Source organism: Coregonus lavaretus (assembly GCF_964263955.1).
Source record: "Coregonus lavaretus genome assembly, chromosome: 18".
NCBI classification, from domain to species: Eukaryota; Metazoa; Chordata; class Actinopteri; order Salmoniformes; family Salmonidae; genus Coregonus; species Coregonus lavaretus.
Genome location: NC_140005.1, coordinates 9,898,776 through 9,912,951, shown reverse-complemented (window position 1 = coordinate 9,912,951; position 14,176 = coordinate 9,898,776). Strand labels below are relative to the sequence as shown.

At 43.5% G+C, this 14,176-nt stretch overlaps 1 protein-coding gene across 4 annotated transcripts in view; it reads left to right on the top strand.

The window, feature by feature from the left end:
* The window catches only part of LOC311145758 (lysine-specific histone demethylase 1A-like), a 42,507-nt gene that overhangs the window by 15,158 nt on the left and 13,173 nt on the right, over nucleotides 1-14,176 (top strand). For all 4 annotated transcript variants that reach the window (XM_084182048.1, XM_084182049.1, XM_084182050.1 and 1 more), the window contains 3 exons: nucleotides 4,366-4,498; nucleotides 4,633-4,820; nucleotides 10,619-10,733. In XM_084182048.1, the coding sequence (XP_084038174.1) occupies nucleotides 4,366-4,498; nucleotides 4,633-4,820; nucleotides 10,619-10,733 (436 nt within the window). The remainder of the gene's footprint in view (nucleotides 1-4,365; nucleotides 4,499-4,632; nucleotides 4,821-10,618; nucleotides 10,734-14,176) is intronic.

Genomic DNA, 14,176 nt, shown 5'->3' with positions numbered 1-14,176 from the left:
CGATGTCTAATATTAAAGAAGTCTCGAGTATTGCTCGCCTGAGGTAGAGTACCTTATGATAAGCTGTAGTCCAGACTATCTACCAAGAGAGTTCTCATCTATATTATTTGTAGCCATCTATTTACCACCACAAACCGATGCTGGCACTAAGACCACACTCAATGAGCTGTATAAGGCCATAAGCTACAGGACTGTTTTACTAGCACAGGCTGGAATATGTTCCGGGATTCACCACTTCAGTCATCGGCTTCATCAATAAGTGCATCGACGACGTCGTCCCCACAGTGACCGTACGTACATATCCCAACCAGAAGCCATGGATTACAGGCAACATCCGCATCGAGCTAAATGCTAGAGCTGCCGCTTTCAAGGAGCGGGACACTAATCCGGACGCTTATAAGAAATCCCGCTAAGCTCTCAGACGAACCATTAAACAGGCAAAGCGTCAATACAGGGGCCAGACGGATTACCAGGATGTGTACTTAAAGCATGCGCCTTCACTGACATTTTCAACCTCTCCCTGACCGAGTCTGTAATACCTACATGTTTCAAGCAGACCACCATAGTCCCTGTGCCCAAGGAAGCGAAGGTAACCTGCCTAAATTATTACCGCCCCGTAGCACTGACGTCGGTAGCCATGAAGTGCTTTGAAAGGCTGGTCATGGCTCACATCAACAGCATCATCCCGGATACCCTAGACTCACTCCAATTCGCATATCGCCACAACAGATCCACAAATGAAGCAATCGCACTCCACACTGCCCTTTCCCACCTGGACAAAAGGAACACCTATGTGAGAATGCTGTTTATTGACTACAGCTCAGCGTTCAACACCATAGTGCCCACAAAGCTCATCACTAAGCTAAGGACCTTGGGACTAAACACCTCCCTCTGCAACTGGATCCTGGACTTCCTGATGGGCCGCCCCCAGGTGGTAAGGGTAGGCAACAACATGTCTGCCAGGCTGATCCTCAACACTGGGGCCCCTCAGGGGTGCGTGCTTAGTCCCCTCCTGTACTCTGTTCACCCACGACTGCGTGGCCAAACACGACTCCAGCACCATAATTTAGTTTTCTTACGTGACGACACAACAGTGGTAGGCCTGATCACCGACAACGATGAGACAGCCCATAGGGAGGAGGTCAGAGACCTGGCAGTGTGGTGCCAGGACAACACCCTCTCCCTCAATGTGAGCAAGACAAAGGAGATGATCGTGGACTACAGGAAAAGGCAGGCCGAACAGGCCCCCGTTAACATTGACGGGGCTGTAGTGGAGCGGGTCAAGAGTTTCAAGTTCCTTGGTGTCCACATCACCAACAAACTATCATGGTCCAAACACACCAAGACAGTTGTGAAGAGGGCACGACAACACCTTTTCCCCCTCAGGAGACTGAAAATATTTGCGATTGGTCCCCAGGTCCTCAAAAGGTTATACAGCTGCACCATTGAGAGCATCCTGACCGGTTGCATCACCGCCTGGTATGGCAACTGCTCGGCATCTGACCGTAAGGCGCTACAGAGGGTAGTGCTTACGGCCCAGTACATCACTGGGGCCAAGCTTCCTGCCATCCAGGACCTATATACTAAGCGGTGTCAGAGGAAAGGCCAAAAAATTGTCAAAGACTCCAGTCAGCCAAGTCATAGACTGTTCTCTCTGCTACCGCACGGCAAGCGGTACCGGTGTGCCAAGTCTAGGACCAAAAGGCTCCTTAACAGCTTCTACCCCCAAGCCATAAGACTGCTGAACAATTAATCAAATGGCCACCCTGACTATTTACATTATTATTTGTTAAATATTTCTTAACTCTTTATTGGAACTGCATTGTTGGTTAAGGGCTTGTAAGTAAGCATTTCACAGTAAGGTCTACACCTGTTGTATTCGGCACATGTGACAAAAGTTTGATTTGATTTGAAGCACAGATACTCTGTGTGACTGTGAGAATCACGCGCATCTCATTATCTACGGTGCTGCTCGTTGCAACGTCATCTCGCTGAGTCTACCTTTTTAAGATTTCTTCTTGCAGTGCATGGGGCTTGCCTTTCCACTAAACCAAACTGTCTTGTCCTGGCACTTCTCTCTCCTAGTATGCACATCCACACTAGATCAGATTTCACCCACCAGAAGAGAGGATGACATCAGTATGCACTTACTAGAAACTGCTATTAGACACCAGGTCCAGTTTAATCTAGGCCATTCAAACCACCAGGCTATAGTCTCCATAAACCACACATAACCAACATTGAGTCTGTTCTAATGTTTTCTAGTCCCTGTAAACCACACAATCCACATTCTGAGTCCCTGTAAACCATATATAACCCTCTCTCCCTTAGTCCCTATAAACCATATATAACCCTCTCTCCCTTAGTCCCTGTAAACCATATATAACCCTCTCTCCCTTAGTCCCTGTAAACCATATATAACCCTCTCTCCCTTAGTCCATGTAAACCATATATAACCCTCTCTCCCTTAGTCCCTGTAAACCATATATAACCCTCTCTCCCTTAGTCCCTGTAAACCATATATAACCCTCTCTCCCTTAGTCCCTGTAAACCATATATAACCCTCTCTCCCTTAGTCCCTGTAAACCATATATAACCCTCTCTCCCTTAGTCCCTGTAAACCATATATAACCCTCTCTCCCTTAGTCCCTGTAAACCATATATAACCCTCTCTCCCTTATTTAGTCAGCCACCAATTGTGCAAGTTCTCCCACTTAAAAAGATGAGAGGCCTGTAATTTTCATCATAGGTACACGTCAACTATGACAGACAAATTGAGAAAACAAAATCCAGAAAATCACATTGTAGGATTTTTTATGAATTTATTTGCAAATTATGGTGGAAAATAAGTATTTGGTCACCTACAAACAAGCAAGATTTCTGGCTCTCACAGACCTGTAACTTCTTCTTTAAGAGGCTCCTCTGTCCTCCACTCGTTATCTGTATTAATGGCACCTGTTTGAACTTATCAGTATAAAAGACACCTGTCCACAACCTCAAACAGTCACACTCCAAACTCCACTATGGCCAAGACCAAAGAGCTGTCAAAGGACACCAGAAACAAAATTGTAGACCTGCACCAGGCTAGGAAGACTGAATCTGCAATAGGTAAGCAGCTTGGTTTGAAGAAATCAACTGTGGGAGCAATTATTAGGAAATGGAAGACATACAAGACCACTGATAATCTCCCTCGATCTGGGGCTCCACGCAAGATCTCACCCCGTGGGGTCAAAATGATCACAAGAACGGTGAGCAAAAATCCCAGAACCACACGGGGGGACCTAGTGAATGACCTGCAGAGAGCTGGGACCAAAGTAACAAAGCCTACCATCAGTAACACACTACGCTGCCAGGGACTCAAATCCTGCAGTGCAAGACGTGTCCCCCTGCTTAAGCCAGTACATGTCCAGGCCCGTCTGAAGTTTGCTAGAGTGCATTTGGATGATCCAGAAGAGGATTGGGAGAATGTCATATGATCAGATGAAACCAAAATATAACTTTTTGGTAAAAACTCAACTCGTCGTGTTTGGAAGACAAAGAATGCTGAGTTGCATCCAAAGAACACCATACCTACTGTGAAGCATGGGGGTGGAAACATCATGCTTTGGGGCTGTTTTTCTGCAAAGGGACCAGGACGACTGATCCGTGTAAAGGAAAGAATGAATGGGGCCATGTATCGTGAGATTTTGAGTGAAAACCTCCTTCCATCAGCAAGGGCATTGAAGATGAAACGTGGCTGGGTCTTTCAGCATGACAATGATCCCAAACACACCGCCCGGGCAACGAAGGAGTGGCTTCGTTAGAAGCATTTCAAGGTCCTGGAGTGGCCTAGCCAGTCTCCAGATCTCAACCCCATAGAAAATCTTTGGAGGGAGTTGAAAGTCTGTGTTGCCCAGCGACAGCCCCAAAACATCACTGCTCTAGAGGAGATCTGCATGGAGGAATGAGCCAAAATACCAGCAACAGTGTGTGAAAACCTTGTGAAGACTTACAGAAAACGTTTGACCTGTGTCATTGCCAACAAAGGGTATATAACAAAGTATTGAGAAACTTTTGTTATTGACCAAATACTTATTTTCCACCATAATTTGCAAATAAATAAATTAAAAATCCTACAATGTGAATTTCTGGATTTTTTCTCATTTTGTCTGTCATAGTTGACGTGTACCTATGATGAAAATTACAGGCCTCTCATCTTTTTAAGTGGGAGAACTTGCACAATTGGTGGCTGACTAAATACTTTTTTTCCCCACTGTATAACCCTCTCTCCCTTAGTCCCTGTAAACCATATATAACCCTCTCTCCCTTAGTCCCTGTAAACCATATATAACCCATGTTTTGTTGTGTATTCTCTCTCCTGTCCAGGACGATGACTTTGAGTTCACAGGCAGCCACCTGACAGTGAGGAACGGCTACTCCTGTGTCCCTGTGGCTCTGGCCGAGGGCCTGGACATCAAACTGAACACAGCAGTACGACAGGTCCGATACACCGCCTCTGGTAAGTTTACAGGATGTGTGTGGGTAGCTGTCTTTTGTTTGTCAATCTGTGTGTCACTTTTGTTTATGTGTGTGTGTGTGTGTGTGTGTGTGTGTGTGTTAAACTTGTTTGACTAACCATGTGTATATCTCCAGGCTGTGAGGTCATAGCAGTGAACACGCGCTCCACCACCCAGACATTCATATACAAGTGTGACGCGGTGCTGTGCACCCTACCTCTTGGTGTCATGAAGCAACAGCCCCCCGCCGTACAGTTTGTTCCCCCCCTGCCCGAGTGGAAGACCGCAGCTATCCAGAGGATGGGCTTTGGAAACCTCAACAAGGTACAGAACAATCCTCCAATTGGTGTTGTAACACTTTGCGTCTCTGTTATGTTTGGTGTTTGTACTGAGGTGCAAGTCCTTTGGGAGTCCTGCTGCAAAAACAAGGTACTGAAAATCCCTCACACACACATACATACATATACACACACACATATACATATATACATACACATATATATATACAGCTCTGGAAAAAATTAAGAGACCACTACAAATTTTTCTTCAATCAGCATCTCTACATGTATGACAGCCATTCCATTCCAGTGTCTGTTGAATTCCAACACAGGCACACCTCATTCTACTGAATTAGGTACTGATTAGGTGATCACCTGAACCAAATCTTATTTAACGAGGAAAAGTATAAAAACCACTGCTGTGGTCATCACTATCCTCTTGCAATAGGACCAGCTGGATGGCAAACACAATGCTAATAGTACCTCAAAAGTAATATTAATCAAAAAATAACTATTGACCATGCCAAAAGAGTTGAAAGGGAAAGTTTTGAGTGAGGAAAAGAAGGGTTCAATTCTGGCTTTACTGGCAGAGGGATACAGTTAGCGTCAGGGTGCTTCCATCCTTAAAATGTCAAAGACTGCGGTTCATAAGAACAAGGTCAAGCAGCAGACATTGGGGACAACAAAGCTACAGACCGGCAGAGGGTCGAAAACGACTCTACTGACCGGGATGACCGCCAACTCATTCGAATGTCACTCAACAACCGTAGGATGACATCAAGTGACCTACAAAAAGAATGGCAAACGGCAGCTGGGGTGAAGTGCACGGCGAGGACGGTTCGAAACAGGCTCCTAGGGGCAGGGCTGAAGTCGTGCAAAGCTCGAAAAAAGCCCTTCATCAATGAGAAGCAAAGAAGAGCCAGGCTGAGGTTTGCAAAAGACCATAAGGATTGGACCGTAGAGGACTGGAGTAAGGTCATCTTCTCTGATGAGTCCAATTTTCAGCTTTGCCCAACACCTGGTTGTCTAATGGTTAGACGAAGACCTGGAGAGGACTACAAGCCACAGTGTCTCGCACCCACTGTGAAATTTGGTGGAGGATCGGTGATGATCTGGGGGTGCTTCAGCAACGCTGGAGTCGGGCAGATTTGTCTTTGTGAAGGACGCATGAAATAAGCCACGTACAAGGTTGTCCTGGAAGAAAACTTGCTTCCTTTTGCTCTGACATTGTTCCCCAACTCTGAGGATTGGTTTTTGCCAGCAGGACAATGCGCCATACCACACAGCCAGGTCAATCAAGGTGTGGATGGTGGACAACCAGATGAAGACCCTGTCATGGCCAGCCCAATATCCAGACCTGAACCCCATTGAAAACTTCTGGAATGTGATCAAGAGGAAGATGGATGGTCACAAGCCATCAAACAAAGCTGAGCTGCTTGAATTTATGCGCCAGGAGTGGCATAAAGTCACCCAACATCAATGTGAAAGACTGGTGGAGAGCATGCCAAGACGCATGAAAGCTGTGATTGAAAATCAGGGTTATTCCACCAAATATTGATTTCTGAACTCTTCCTAAGTTTACATACACTCAATTAGTATTTGGTAGCATTGCCTTTAAATTGTTTAACTTGGGTCAAACGTTTCAGGTAGCCTTCCACAAGCTTCCCACAATAAGTTGGGTGAATTGTGGCCCATTCCTCCTGACAGAGCTTGTGTAACTGAGTCAGGTTTGTAGGCCTCCTTGCTCGCACATGCTTTTTCAGTTCTGCCCACAAATGTTCTATAGGATTGAGGTCAGGGCTTTGTGATGGCCACTCCAATACCTTGACTTTGTTGTCCTTAAGCCATTTTGCCACAACTTTGGAAGTATGCTTGGTGTCATTGTCCATTTGGAAGACCCATTTGCGACCGAGCTTTAACTTCCTGACTGATGTCTTGAGATGTTGCTTCAATATATCCACATAATTTTCCTTCCTCATGATGCCATCTAATTTGTGAAGTGCACCAGTCCCTCCTGCAGCAAAGCACCCCAACAGCATGATGCTGCCACCCCCGTGCTTCACGGTTGGGATGGTGTTCTTCGGCTTGCAAGCGCTCCCCTTTTTCCTCCAAACATAACAATGGTCATTATGGCCAAACAGTTCTATTTTTGTTTCATCAGACCAGAGGACATTTCTCCAAAAAGTACTATCTTTGTCCCCATGTGCAGTTGCAAACCATAGTCGGGCTTTTTTATGGTGATTTTGGAGCAGTGGCTTCTTCCTTGCTGAGCGGCCTTTCAGGTTATGTCAATATAGGACTCGTTTTACTGTGGATATAGATACTTTTGTACCTGTTTCCTCCAGCATCTTCACAAGGTCCTTTGCTGTTGTTCTGGGATTGATTTGCACTTTTCGCACCAAAGTACGTTCATCTCTAGAACGCGTCTCCTTCCTGAGCGGTATGACGGCTGCGTGGTCCCATGGAATCATGTAGTAACCAAAAAAGTGTTAAACAAATCAAAATATATTTTATATTTGAGATTCTTCAGATAGCCACCCTTTGCATTGATGACAGCTTTGCACCCTATTGGCATTCTCTCAACCAGCTTCAGGAAGTAGTCACCTGGAATGCATTTCAATTAACAGGTGTGCCTTCTTAAAAGTTAATTTGTGGAATTTCTTTCCTTAATGCATTTGAGCCAATCAGTTGTGTTGTGACAAGTTAGGGGGGGGGGGGGGGGTATACAGAAGACAGCCCTATTTGGTAAAAGACCAAGTCCATATTATGGCAAGAACAGCTCAAATCAGCAAAGAGAAACGACAGTCCATCATTACTTTAAGACATGAAGGTTAGTCAATACGGAACATTTCAAGAACTTTGAAAGTTTCTTCAAGTGCAGTCGCAAAAACCATCAAGCGCTATGATGAAACTGGCTCTCATGAGGACCACCACAGGAATGGAAGACCCAGAGTTACCGCTGCTGCAGAGGATACGTTCATTAGAGTTTCCAGCCTCAGAAATGGCAGCCCAAATAAATGCTTCACAGAGTTCAAGCAACAGACATCTCAACATCAACTGTTTAGAGGGGACTGTGTGAATCAGGCCTTCATGGTCGAATTGCTGCAAATAAACCACTACTAAAGGACACCAATAATAAGAAGAGACCTGCTTGGACCAAGAAACACGAGCAATGGACATTAGCCCGGTGGAAATTTGTCTTTTGGTCTGGAGTCCAAATTGGAGATTTTTGGTTCCAACTGCCGTATTTTTGTGAGACGCGGTGTGGGTGAACAGACGATCTCCGCATGTGTAGTTCCCACTGTAAAGCATGGAGGAGGTGTTATGGTGTGGGGGTGCTTTGCTGGTGACACTGTCTGTGATTTATTTAGAAATCAAGGCACACTTAACCAGCATGGCTACCACAGTATTCTGCAGCGATACGCCATCCCATCTGGTTTGGGCTTAGTGGGACTATCATTTGTTTTTCAACAGGACAATGACCCAACACACCTCCAGGCTGTGTAATGGCTATTTTACCAAGAAGGAGAGTGATGGAGTGCTGCATCAGATGACCTGGCCTCCACAATCCCCTGACCTCAACTAAATTGAGATGGTTTGGGATGAGTCTGACCGCAGAGTGAAGGAAAAGCAGCCAACAAGTGCTCAGCATATGTGGGAACTCCTTCAAGACTGTTGGAAAAGCATTCCAGGTGAAGCTGGTTGAGAGAATGCCAATAGTGTGCAAAGCTGTCATCAAGGCAAAGGGTGGCTATTTGAAGAATCTCAAATATAGAATATATTTTGATTTGTTTACTTTTTTGGTTACTACATGATTCCATATGTGTTATTTCATAGTTTTGATGTCTTCACTATTACTCTACAATGTAGAAAATAGTAAAAATAAAGAAAAACCCTTGAATGAGTAGGTGTGTCCAAACTTTTGACTGGTTCTGTATATACATACATACATACATACATACATACATACATACATACATACATACATACATACATACATACATACATACCAATATTTTCTTAAGCGCACTGGACTCCACGTGTATCGGCCAATCAATGAATCACTCCAGTCTTAATTCCAACCCTCAGATGTTCAGACTAACCCATCTTTCCCAGTACATTATCATTTTACTATTTCCTTTTGCAACACATCCTTCTATTTTACTGATTTCTTACGAGGGTCTTGAACCTCTATTTGTACCATTTCTACAGAGATTGCCCTACAAATAAACACTTTACCTAAGAGTATAATCATATTTCCCATTGATTATGGTTTTCCAGATCTCCTAACAGTACTGTTTGTAGGTCCATGTGAACACAAGACATTATGACTTAACAACCACTCCTTGCCCTGATGCCAAAAGCAGTACCAAAATAGATGATCTATTGATGATGATCCCTCATGGCAGTCTGCACAGGGCTGACTGTCCAAAGCCCCATATATTAAGCATTATTTTTGTGGTGAGAATTTTATATAATAGTTTAAATTGAAAAGAAAGGATCGATGCGTAAATTGTGGTTTTGTATAGCAGTTCATAAACCCGTTGCCATGGTATTGGGACATCAAAGAACTGTTCCCAACTGTCTTGAATTTGGTGCAGCATAGTTGTCAAACCTATAGACCCTAACTGAAATTGATATATTTTACGATTTATACAAGTCATTTTAAGCCATGGATGGTTTTTCATTGGAGGCAGACCACCAATTTATTCCTTTTGCTTTTGAGCAATTGCCTCTTCCATTTTTGTGCCAGAGCTGCGATGAGTTGGTTATACTTTTGTATTGAGCATACACATCTCCATACACCTTTTCAATTGCTTGTGTAACAATTTTACAGTCCTTATTTACAATGTCAGTCATAAACATGGTACCTCCCTTATACATTTTATTAGTACATTGGAGTTTAGCCATATTATTTGCGGTTTTATTTGTTCTGGCTTTTCTGGAGGATGAAATTTGGAATTGTAACCAACTCTGTATTGCTTCATTTATAAACAAGGACAAGGTTACCTCTCTCCCCAAAATAGCTATTTATCCTGCTTTATATCAACCCAGAGAGAGAGAGGGAGGGAGGTTGAGTTGGAAGGTGTGCGGGTGAGTGAGTGTTTTGGCAATCTGTTAGTAATCAGATCAGAGTCCTCCTCCACGCTCTCCCCTCTTTTTCTTCCTGAGCCCTGATGTGCATCATCTACTGCAGAGTTTCAATCTGCTAATTCGGCTGCAGCAGAAAATGCTGCATTATTATGCAATGAGAGCTGTTTGTGGTGCCTCGTGGCCACCAGAGGGAGCTCTGTCTCTGGATCACTTGAATGGAGCAACTGTTTCTAATGACAGCGTTTGTATATGAAAAGATTAATGTGCGTGAAATGGGTCTTAAACAACTTCTCACGAATATAGAACAGTCAGTTGGAACCATAGAGATTATATAATTCAGTTGCTTTTAATACTGTGGGTTGGAACGATGTTGAAATGCAGTTGCTCAGACTTCTCACATTTGGTCCGGTTCCAGCTTTCCCTCGGGTGTCTCTTATAAAACAGTTCAATTCTGATTCATCTGACACTTCTGGGTTCTTTTTGATTACTAGTGTCATCAGAAAGGCCTAGAGCACATAATTCCCCTTCCTCTGGCTCCCTGCTCCTACCTGTTCTGTTACCTCCCCACAGGGCATCAAACCAGGCTTATTGCCTAATTATTCACTTATATTCGACTCATTGCTCAACTCCAAACTTTGCCTGGGAAACTGTCCTGAATAGACTGACTAGACTCGGGTTGACTGGTATCTGTGTGGTTGTGGGGTGTATTGAGTCACTCATGCTGATGTTGTGTGTCCCTCCCGTCACCAGGTGGTGCTGTGCTTTGACCGTGTGTTCTGGGACCCCAGTGTGAACCTGTTTGGTCATGTGGGCAGTACTACAGCCAGCAGGGGAGAACTCTTCCTCTTCTGGAACCTCTACAAAGGTGAGTAGGGCTGGGCGATATGGGCAAAATATGTCACGGCCCCCCAAAAATATTAGACAGTATTTTCTGTTTTTGAATAATACAAGTTCGAAATGTGCTTTATGAGTTGTGCGTGACCCTAGGGTGGCATCAAATCAAATTGTATTTGTCACATACACGTGTTTAGCAGATGTTATAGCGGGTGTAGCAAAATGCTTGTGCTTCTAGCTCCGACAGTGCAGTAATATCTAACAATTACACAACATATACCCAATACACACAATAAAGTAAGGAATGGGATTTAAGAATATATACATATATGGACAAGCAATGACAGAGCGGCATGGACTAAGATACAGAAGAATATTATAGAATAGAATGCAGTATATACATATGAGATGAGTAGTGCAAGATATATAAACATTATTCAAGTGACTAGTGTTCCATTTCTTAAAGTGGCCAGTGATTTCAATAGGCAGCAGCAGCCTCTAATGTGCTAGTGATGGCTATTTAACAGTCTGATGGCCTTGAGATGGAAGCTGTTTTTCATTCTCTCGGTCCCAGCTTTGATGCACCTGTACTGACCTCGCCTTCTGGATGGTAGCGGGGTGAGCAGGCAGTGGCTCGGGTGGTTGATGTCCTTGATTATCTTCTTGGCCTTCCTGTGACATCGGGTGCTGTATGTGTCTTGGAGGGCGGGTAGTTTGCCCCCGGTAATGCTTTCGGCAGACCGCACCACCCTCTGGAGAGCCCTGCAGTTGTGGGCGGTGCAGTTGCCGTACCAGGCGGTGATACAGCCCGACAGGATGCTCTCAATTGTGCATCTGTAAAAGTTTGAGGGTTTTAGGTGATAAGCCAAATTTCTTCAGCCTCCTGAGGTTGAAGAGGCTCTGTTGCGCCTTCTTCACCACACCGTCTGCGTGGGTAGACCATTTCAGTTTGTCGGTGATGTGTACGCCAAGAAACTTGAAGTTTCCACCTTCTCCACTGCGGTCCCGTTGATGTGGATAAGGGGGGTGATTTCAATGGGTCTTTCCCACTGTTCAATTCAACCGTTCCCCCACAAAATTAAGCATTTTCATCAATTTTTGCATTTCCTGCACTCATTTGAGATAATTTCCACACTGCCACGTAGGGCTGCACGATATGGTCAAATAATCTAGGCCTTATTTTTAACTAAATGTTGCAATTGTGATTTGACTTGTGAATTAGAGCAAAACACTTGCGTGAACTGTTGGAATTATGGAAATTGAATGATTATTCAAATTCTATAGTTAGAATATAATAATGGGCACTTTGAATAGTGTTTGACATGACAACAAATGAAAATTCCAGGGAGGAGTTATTGTGACAGGGTAGGAACCGAAGTGTTGACAAGTGTTTCCTAGGGGACTCTCTAATCTATGGCTAAATTGAATGTTTTCTCTTAGCTACTTCATGTAGCTAACATAGTCTTGTTTTGCGTATTCCTCTTTGATTTAGAAGATACTGTTGCACAAACAACATGCAGATGTAGGACTACACCACCACTGGTATTATCAGGCTGTATAGCTAGTTACATTTGCTCTGACTCAGTCCATTTATTAGCTAGCTAGCGATTAGTATTAGCAATTAGCGGCTAACAAGGTTTAGGCCCAACTTACTAAGAAAATACAAACTAGCTGTTTGCAGATGTAAGAAACACAAACTAATAGTGTAATTATATTACGCTAGTGGATTTATATTAAGAAGTAAGTTGAAAACAGCATCGTTGTCATCAACATTGTTGCATGTGCTGCAATGACCATGCAGAGACTGAACAGGAGTCTCGTGCTCTAGGAACAACATGGAGGGAGAGCGGAGAGAGATGAATCAAGTAGCGAAGTAAACTATAAACATGGACGTTACACACGGCATATCACATTTAACAAACCAAACATTCAAATACCGTTATAGAAGGTAAAGTAAAAACCCAAACCGGTCCGTGCATCAACACCGGTATATTGTAAAATACGGTATACGGCCCAGCTCTAAAGATGAGCACAGTGAACCAGTCAATTCTCTCTGAACTGTGATGGGCCTAATTTGACTTTTTCTTTTGTTTTTAATAGTCTATCCTTTCATCTCCTTCATTGCACTGATCAGAAAGAACTGACCAGGTGAAAGCCAGCCTGATGATAAGCTTCCTCCACCATTTAGTTGTAAATTGTAACGTCTTCTCCCGTGCAGATAAAGGGGAGGAAACAGGGAGAGGATGGATTTAGAAGCAACTGAGTTAGAGACGTGGTGATATTTGGATGTAGTCACTCATTTTGACTTGGGACAGAATTTCCTTCTCTGAATGAACACGACTACATTTTCACAGTGGTGGAAAAAGTACTCAATTGTCATACTTGAGTAAATGTAAAGATATCTTAATAGAAAATGACTCATGTAAAAGAGAAAGTCACGCATTAAAATACTACTTGAGGTAAAGTATAAAAATATCTGGTTTTAAATATACACTACCATTCAAAAATTTGGGGTCACTTAGTAATGTCCTTGTTTTCGAAAGAAAAGCAATTTTTTGTCCATTAAAAGAACATCAAATTGATCAGAAATACAGTGTAGACATTGTTAATGTTGTAAATGGCTATTGTAGCTGGAAACTGCTGATTTGTAATGGAATATCTACATAGGCGTACAGAGGCCCATTATCAGCAACCATCAGTCCTGTGTTCCAATGGCACGTTGTGTTTGCTAATCCAAGTTTATCATTTTAAAAGGCTAATTGATCATTAGAAAACCCTTTTGCAATTATGTTAGCACAGCTGAAAACTGTTGTGCTGATTAAAGAAGCAATACAACTGGCCTTCTTGTGACTAGTTGAGTATATGGAGCATCAGCAATTGTGGGTTTGATTACAGGCTCAAAATGGCCAGAAATAACTTTCTTCTGAAACTCGTCAGTCTATTCTTGTTCTGAGAAATGAAGGCTATTCCTTTCGAGAAAATGCCAAGAAACTGAAGCACTCGTACAACGCTGTGTACTACTCCCTTCACAGAACAGCGCAAACTGTCTCTAACCAGAATAGAAAGAGGAGTGGGAGGCCCTGGTGCACAACTGAGCAAGATGAGAAACAGACGCCTCATAGGTCCTCAACTGGCAGCTTCATTAAATAGTACCCGCAAAACACCAGTCTCAACGTCAACAGTGAAGAGGCAACTCCGGGATGCTGACCTTCTAGGCAGAGTTGCAAAGAAAAAGCCATATCTCAGACTGGCCAATAAAAATAAAAGATTAAGATAGGCAAAAGAACACAGACACTGGACAGAGGAATATTGGAAAAAAGTTATGGACAGACAAATGTGTTTGGATCACAAAGAAGAACATTTGTGAGATGCAGACCAAATGAAAAGATGCTGGAGGAGTGCTTGATGCCATCTGTCAAGCATGGTGGAGGCAATGTGATGGTCTGGGGGTGCTTTGGTGGTGGTAAAGTGGGA